Genomic DNA, 7,919 nt, shown 5'->3' with positions numbered 1-7,919 from the left:
AAGCAGACCTAAAACAGAGCAATATTTTGTATTTTCTAGTGTTTCTAACAAAACCAGAACAAAATAGTTTATTGGAGCCTTAAGTTTAAATTTATAAAATTTGGAATTTATAATCACTAAATAATTCACAGTTTTATGATTTACATTTGTGTTTAAATAAATCCATCTAATAATGCGAAACCTCCCTTATAATCATAGGCAGATCCCATTTGAACACTTACAAAGTGATAACAATGAGCTTCACTGGACTATAAAGATTTAGATAAACAAATTGAGGGTTTTCTCCATGAATCCTACCTCGTTGGTGGGTTTTTTTCTCTGAATTTGTTTGGCTTTCTGCTTCTAAAGGATCATGTTTATGACCTTAAACTAAAAGTGAGAAAGACAGATAAGTCAATCCTTGACACTTTCCCACAAAGACCAGACCATCTGGACTCTTTGTATTTGTAACAGGTGCTTTTGGGACTTAGAGCCTAATTCTGGCCCAGATTCTGTTCTGTATGGGTGACTCTGCTGCTCTGTGCAATTGTGCATTGCATTAATTGAAGAGACTGGAAAAGGCCAAGTACGGTAATTAGTCAGTTGGTCATGCAGAAAACAGACTCGTGGCTAAGTGCCACTAAACGTTGAATGCACAGATGTACAGTACCATCAACTTTTGCTCTCTGTGGTACCCAGCTAATCTATGGCAGGTAGAGTAAAGATCTGTCTTAGTCCAGGTTTTCAGTCTCTTGGAAGCAACAACATACATTTCTTAACCACTGGGAAGAGAAAATGGTGTGTTTGACTGACCTAAAAAACAAGCCACATAAGCAGAAAATCATCAAAACAGTAAAAACACCAGATGGGCCAAATATGCTAGTGAGGATTTTAGGTTTCAGACTGAACTCAGATTTACCTAAAAATCAGTCAGTGTGCATAAAAAAAGTTCTGGAACTTGTACAATTCCAAACTTAGTATAACACTCTTTTACAATATAGCAGGGGTTCTGAACCTTTTTTTCTTTTTGAGGCCCACCCAACATGCTATAAAAACTCCACAGCCCACCTATGCCACAATAGGGTTACCATTCGTCCGGATTCCCCCAGACATGTCCGGCTTTTTTGGGTTAAAAATAGCGTCCGGGGGGAATTTGTCAATGTCCGGACTTCCCCTCCTCCCCCCCGCCCCCATGCAGAGCGTGCGCGCGGCTTACAGACCAGCCGGGGCTCCGACAGCCAGAGCCAGAGCCCTTCCTGCAGTTCCCCCCGCCTCTCTCCTGAAACTTGACACCACTCCCCTCCTCTCCCTCCCTCCCCCTCCCTGCATTCACAGATCGCCGGGCTGTTTGTCTGGAGCTCCGACCCTGCTGCCCTCCCCCGCTGTCGAGCGTGCTGCTCTGCAGCACAGTAAGGGGGCCGGGGGCCAGAGAAGCGGCAGGGAGGTTCTGGGGGAGGGGGTAATCAAGAGACAGGGAGCAGGGGGGAGGGTTGGATGGTCAGGGAGTTCGGGGGGGGGGCTGTCTGGCTGTCTGGGGGTTGGGGGTGTAAGGTTTTGGGCAGTCAGGGTACAGGTGGGGGGGTCTCAGGAGGGGGCAGTTGGGGGACAAGGAGCGGGGGGGTGTTTGGGAGTTCTGGGGGGGGCTGTCTGGGGGTTGGGGGTGTAAGGTTTTGGGCAGTCAGGGTACAGGTGGGGGGGGTCTCAGGAGGGGGCAGTTAGGGGACAAGAAACAGGGAGGCTTAGGTAGGGGGGGGGGTTCTGGAGGGCAATTAGGAGCAGGGGTCCCAGGAGGGGGCAGTCAGGGGACAAGGAGCGGGGGGGGGGGATCGGGAGTTCGGGGCGGGCTTTCTGGGGGAGGGTGGATAAGGTTTTGGGCAGTCAGGGTACAGGTAGGAGGTAGGGTCCTGGGGGACAGTTGGGGGGGGGTCTTAGGAAGGGGCAATTAGGGGATAAGGAACAGGGAGGCTTAGGTAGGGGGTGGGGTTCTGGAGGGCAGTTAGGAGCAGGGGTCCCAGGAGGGGGCAGTCAGGGGACAGGGAGCAGAGGGGTTTAGATGGGTCAGGAGTTCTGGGGGGGGGCTGTCAGGGGGTGGGGGTGTGGCTAAGGGTTGGGGCAGTCAGGGGACAGGTAGGGGGTAGGGTCCTAGGGGGCCAGTTAGGATGTGGGGAAGGTCTCAGGAGGAGGCAGTCAGGGGACAAGAGGCAGGGAGGCTTAGGGAGGGGGTGGAGTCCTGGGGGGTAGTTAGGGGCAGGGGTCCCAGGAGGGGGCAGTCAGGGGACAAGGCGTGGGGGGGAGGGTTGGGGGTTCTGAGGGGGCAGGAAGTGGGAGGGAGTGGAAGGGGCAGGGGCGGGGCTAGGACAGGGGCGGGGCTAGGGCGGGGCTCCTCCCGTCCTCTTTTTTGATTGTTGAAATATGGTAACCCTATGCCACAACAACTGTTTTTCTGCATATCCAGTAGATTAAAAGCCAGGAATGGCATTACAGGGTAGCAAGCAGGGCAATTGCCCAGGCACAATGTCACAGAAGGCCCCACAAAGCTAAGATGCTCAGGTTTTGGCTTCAGGCCTGCACAGCGGTGCTTGAGCTTTCTGCCCGGGGCCCCAGAAACTCTAACCTCAGCCCTACTGTCTAGTTTATTTTGGCGGACCCCTAACACCTGCTCGCGGACCCCATAGGGGCTTCAGACCCCTGATTGAGAACCAAAGTAATAAAGTACATTTCTTTAAGCATGTTCAACTCCCCTTTGCTGGCTAAGTTAACTCTTTGTAGCCTTGTTTTCTAAATATTTTAGTTACATTGGAAGCCTTCATTTACTTACTATACGAATATTTTCACAATTACATTGAATTTACATATATGTCCCACCCGAATCCTAGACCCCAGTGAATCAGACCCAGCCGGAATGTTCCATGCAACCGCCAATGGGAACGCTATTCCTAAAGCCTCAATCCTGCAAGCACGAAGATACTTAACTAGCTACCGAGTAATCCCATTGAATTCACCCATTGTGTCCACTGATGGCATCACTCACAGTAGTAAAATTAAGCATGTGCGTGTTTGCAGGGCCGGGGCTTTAGTTCTTTCCTTCATCAGACCTATCTTGTCTCCCTCCCATTTCTAATATGCTTGAGGGTGGACACTGGAAGCCTGAGTGACCCACATCATACTGTCAATTTTTAAGGAGAATTTCCCACTGATTTCAGTTGGAAATTCAGCTTAAAAATGATGGCAAATCTAACTCAGAATGTTCTTCTTTCTGAAGATGAGTTTAGCCATCTCCACACTTCTTTGACTGGGCTTAGGGAACATAGTGCTCTAGAAATTGGTATGGAATTCAGTGGTGTTACACTACTTTATCCCAGCAGAGAATCTGGCCCTTAGAGTTTTTTCTTTTCCAAGGTCAGACTAATCCTCCTCTCATTGTCTCCTGGAAAAGAGGTTCTGGCGCTCGGACATTTTCTTCTTTTGTCACACATGGAAGCAGCCAGCATCTTCCTGATGTAGATGCTCTGGGGTTAGGGAAGGAGGGGGCCTGCATTTCAAAATAGATGTGTTTCTTTAAGTCAGACATTCTTAAATGGAATATTTAGAACTGTTCATTGTTTGGTACTTATTTACCTTCAGAATATAAGTTTGCTGTGGGAGCTGCATCTGCAATAAAGAAGCCAACAGCAGCAGGAAGACGCAGCAAATCAGTTGGGAAGTAAATATTCAGACTTATTTTACAGATATTGATGGAAATATTAAATTATGCCTGATCAGTTAGAGAAAGAAAGCAAAGGGAAGGGGTGAGAGGAGAGAAGTGAACCCTAAAGTTCAGCTTGTTTGATATTTTGTGTTTGAACATTGCCCATCTGCTCTGCCGACCTGTTTCCTTTGCATGAGCAGACATGGGATTCAAGATTTCAGAGGGCTGATCATCCTGGAAAACTTCAATGAGCATTGTGTATATCAATTTCCAGGGATTATTTGTCATTTTATGTGGCATATTTCAGTCCCCTAGCCAGTAATATGAAGAATGGAGCTGAGCGACATCACAAAGAGAGGATGTGATGTGTATGTTGCTGATTCAAAACAGAATCCCTGATTTCATTTTAAACTCATTGGACTTGAAAGTGTCATACACTCCTCTTTATATATAGAGAGATAAATATAGATATAAATATATACAGATATCAGTATTTTTTCAGTCATGATGATTTGCTGTGGATCTATATCTATGTTGATATAGATATATATTCCCAGCAAATGCATCATGTCTGAAAAAATAATAATTGCCTCAGTCAGATGACAGATATTAGGAACTGGTTTATTCTGCAGTTGCTGTATAATGTTCATTTGCCACCAAAAGTTTGCAGACAATAGGCTGGATTCTGCTGCCAGGTAATACTAGTGTGAATCTGATAGAGCTCCATTAAAGCAGTTGAGTTACTAAAAGTTCATACTGGTATGTAAATAGGACAAGAATGGTTATCATGGAATGCTGGGAGGGTGCACCTGGTGATCATGAAAGGCAAGGAGGTTGCAGGTATGAACAGTGAAGATAGCAAGTACACTACCACCACATCTTTGATTCTTCAATACCAGTTCAACATAAGTATTTGCTTTACTTTATTCACATCTGCAAACCTGAAAATATTAATACTAGCCTAATAATTAAAGTATAAAAGTCTATATAGAACTAAATTATTTTCTTTGTTACACTGGTATAAATCTGGAATAACTCCATAGGTATCAATGGATACTATGGAATGATAGAGAAAAATCCCATCTTCAAGGTCTTTGAAGGAACTGTTGTCATATCACTCTATATTTCAGCTCTGCAGCCACACAGGCAGCCAGCCAAAACATTTAAGGTCAATATAATAAAAAAATAAACATGAAGAATGGCTGAGAAATACAAGCAATGTGGCTCCCTACTTCAGATTCCTGACCTATACACATTTTCATCCCCACGCTACAGACCACCAGTGTCAGTGATTACCAGGGTCACTTATTATTGTGTCACTAATGTTATCCTTTATTAAACGACACCACTATCGATAACCGACCATGACTGCTTGAGTGCTTGTCACCAGATGACATCAGATGGCAGTTGAATCAAGAACAGCACCCTGGTAAGTAATGTATGCTCTCTAAAATTTGTTACAAATTTTGGGCCAGATATTCAGCTGGTGTGAACTGCTGGGATGGCTCCACCAATTTAATTTACCAGCTGTGAATCTGTTATTTTATGTTTTTTGGTGGTACCTTCACTAATTAAATTATAATAATTGGAATTTATTAGTTAATATATATTTATTTGTTAGGTGCCCCATACCCAAAGGGCCAACATGATATAATAAATAAGTACAGTAATATCAAGAAAAAAGCAACATGGCCCCATGGCAACCAGGGAAAAGGTACAGGAAATGCATAAGACACATATAAGCAAACATATGTAACTCTTTAAAAAAAGTACAGCTAGTATGGAAACAAAAAAGTCTTGAATCTCACCTGAAAGAGTATACTGTTGTATACATCTAGGGAGAACGTGCCACAGTTCTGGGACATAAATGGAAACAGCTCTGCCTTCTGTCCTTTTGAGACTACATTGTGGACCCTATCACATGGGTAGATATTAGGTGTCCGCAACCAAATATCTCAGTCAGAATAGCCTTGATATGTGGGGACATTTGGATTCCAATCCAAGCATCACAGGCTAATCTCTGGCAGAGATTAGATATGCATTTCCTTTGGTTCTCTTGAGTTTCTGTGTTTAATTGAAATGTCAATCACAAGAAATTCAGTAACAAAACAAGTTTCTTAAAATTTTGGATTTTTCAAATGGACAAAACTGAAATTAATCTAATGAGTTCAAATGATTATTCTTTATATTTGAGTAACTCAATTTGCTGTTGTCATTGCTACTATCAGGTATTATTGGCCAGTGCTTAATTTATAATGAAGGAGGAGCCAGAGCTCAAGCAATTAGGTGCTGGGGCTCAAGCAATTTTTTTTTTTTTACATTCATAACTAATGCAGCAAGCCTAGAGGTGGCAGGGCTATGAACTGCCAAGAATAGAGGTGCTGGGACTCAGATCTGGTAAACCAGGGCACAAATTAAGCACTGTTATTGGTGTCATATTTTTATCACTAGTGTTTAAAATGTGGCCTGAGTTTTATTTTACATACACTGGAGTAAACTGAAAGTGACTGTGTTTAACCCAGGAGACATACCAATTTAAAACTAAAGTGAAATCAGAATCAGACATCATATTTTTAAATTAGGAAAGTTAATAACTTAATTTATTTGAAATTCTGTGTTGCCATTGCTTAAAGACAATGCCATTTATTAGTGAGTTACAAACAATGGTATTTTAAAGGCACAATGCAGAACTTATTTATGCAATAGGACATGAAGTTTATTCACTTAATTATTGTATAATTGTTGTTCTAATACACAAAGGTGTATATGTCATTCAAAAACTGGAATATGAACTTGTGCATAAAAAAAACAAAGATGAGCTTAATTCAAAGTCAGTTTCTTCAAATTTCAGAAATTAAACCTAGATCTGTGTAAATCTGTCACTTCAGTGGAATTACTCTGGATTTACACTGGTGTCACTGAGAGCAAAATCTGGTCTTAAATTATCAAAACTATACAAACAGTGGCAGCTCCCCCACTCCCAATAAACAGATAATTAATTAATTTAGTCTCCTAAAATAATTTTACTCATATAGGTTTACTGAAAGAGAATATACCATCTTTGTCAGGTATGAAAATCAGGTTTACCATTACTGTGCTTTGGACTCCATAACTAAATGGTACATGTTTAATTCTGTGTTTCATGACCTTCTTCTGCAGAGATGCTTACTGAGACTTCACCTCCATTTTCAATCTGATGATAAAATAAGCTAAACAAAGCTCAGACTACAGCCCACCCTCTGGAGGGTGTAGCTAAGTGACAAAATGCTTGAACTCAATGATGGCACGAGTAGCTGTTTCTCTCTGCTGCACCCTTCCTCCCACCAGATGCAGCTTAATCAAGCTCTCTGGAAGGAGAACCAGTTTCTTCAAGAGGAGAATCAGGTCCTCCGAGAAGAGAACAAGGCTTTCCGTGTGGAGAACAAGGTCTTCCACAACGATAATCAAGCCCTTCGAGCAGAGAACAAAGCCCTTTCTGAGGACAACAAGACCCTCCAGGAGAGGAAAATGGATTATTTTGAAGAGAAAAAGGTTCTTGAGAAGCAGGAAAAGGCCCTCCGAAAACAGAACAAAGCCCTTTGGGAAGAAATCAAGGCTCTCCAAGAACAGGAAATAGCCTTCCAAATGGAGGAAAAAGCACTTCAGGAAGAAACTGTGGCCCTATGGGAGGAGAACAAGGCCTTCCAAGCGCAGATTAAGGCTCTCCAGAAGGATGAGATAGCCCTTCAGGAAGAGGAAAAGGCCCTTCAGAATCAGGGAAAAGCCCTCCAGGAGGAAAAAATTGCCCTTCGTGAGGAGAACAGGGCCCTCCATGAGGAGAACAAGGCCCTTCAAGAGGAGAAGAAAGCCCTTGATGAGGAGAACAAAGCTCTCCAAGAATGGAACAAGGTCCTTCATGGAGAGGAATAAGGCCATCTAGGAAGAGAAGGCTCTCCAGCAGGAGAAATAAGAACTTTATGCAGGAGGACAATAACCTGAAACTGTAATTAGATCATGGTCCAGTTTGCAGACTAGAAGATCAACATGGACAAAGGGAGATTAACTGGATGTAGATAAGTCTGTTGGGCTCAATGCCAAGACCTAGAAAGTTCACATGTGCTGAAATAAGTTGGGTATCTACATTCTTGATCCCAGAAACTAATAAAGTTCTACTGGAGGTGCAGAATGTGCAGCATCAGACTGCTACTTTATTTATAAAATTGGTATCATTGAATTGGTTCAATTTTATTTACAATTGGATGAATACAATATG

At 43.2% G+C, this 7,919-nt stretch overlaps 1 protein-coding gene across 1 annotated transcript; it reads left to right on the top strand.

Annotated features, from left to right (window-relative positions):
* The first annotated feature begins 6,931 nt into the window (after window positions 1-6,931).
* Window positions 6,932-7,576, top strand: LOC101947119 (calcium-binding and coiled-coil domain-containing protein 2-like). The gene has a single exon (XM_065581953.1). The coding sequence runs from the start codon at window positions 6,932-6,934 to the stop codon at window positions 7,574-7,576; it is 645 nt and encodes a 214-aa protein (XP_065438025.1).
* Window positions 7,577-7,919: the final 343 nt, after the last annotated feature.

The sequence above is a fragment of the Chrysemys picta genome, chromosome 1 (assembly GCF_011386835.1).
Source record: "Chrysemys picta bellii isolate R12L10 chromosome 1, ASM1138683v2, whole genome shotgun sequence".
Classification (NCBI taxonomy): domain Eukaryota; kingdom Metazoa; phylum Chordata; order Testudines; family Emydidae; genus Chrysemys; species Chrysemys picta.
The sequence above is the reverse complement of the archived record's forward strand: the minus strand, read 5'-3'. Positions and strand labels throughout refer to the sequence as shown.

Coding starts and splice junctions, on each gene's coding strand:
- LOC101947119 (XM_065581953.1), top strand. CDS start 6,932: ATGCTTGAACTCAATGATGGCACGAGTAGCTGTTTCTCTCTGCTGCAC.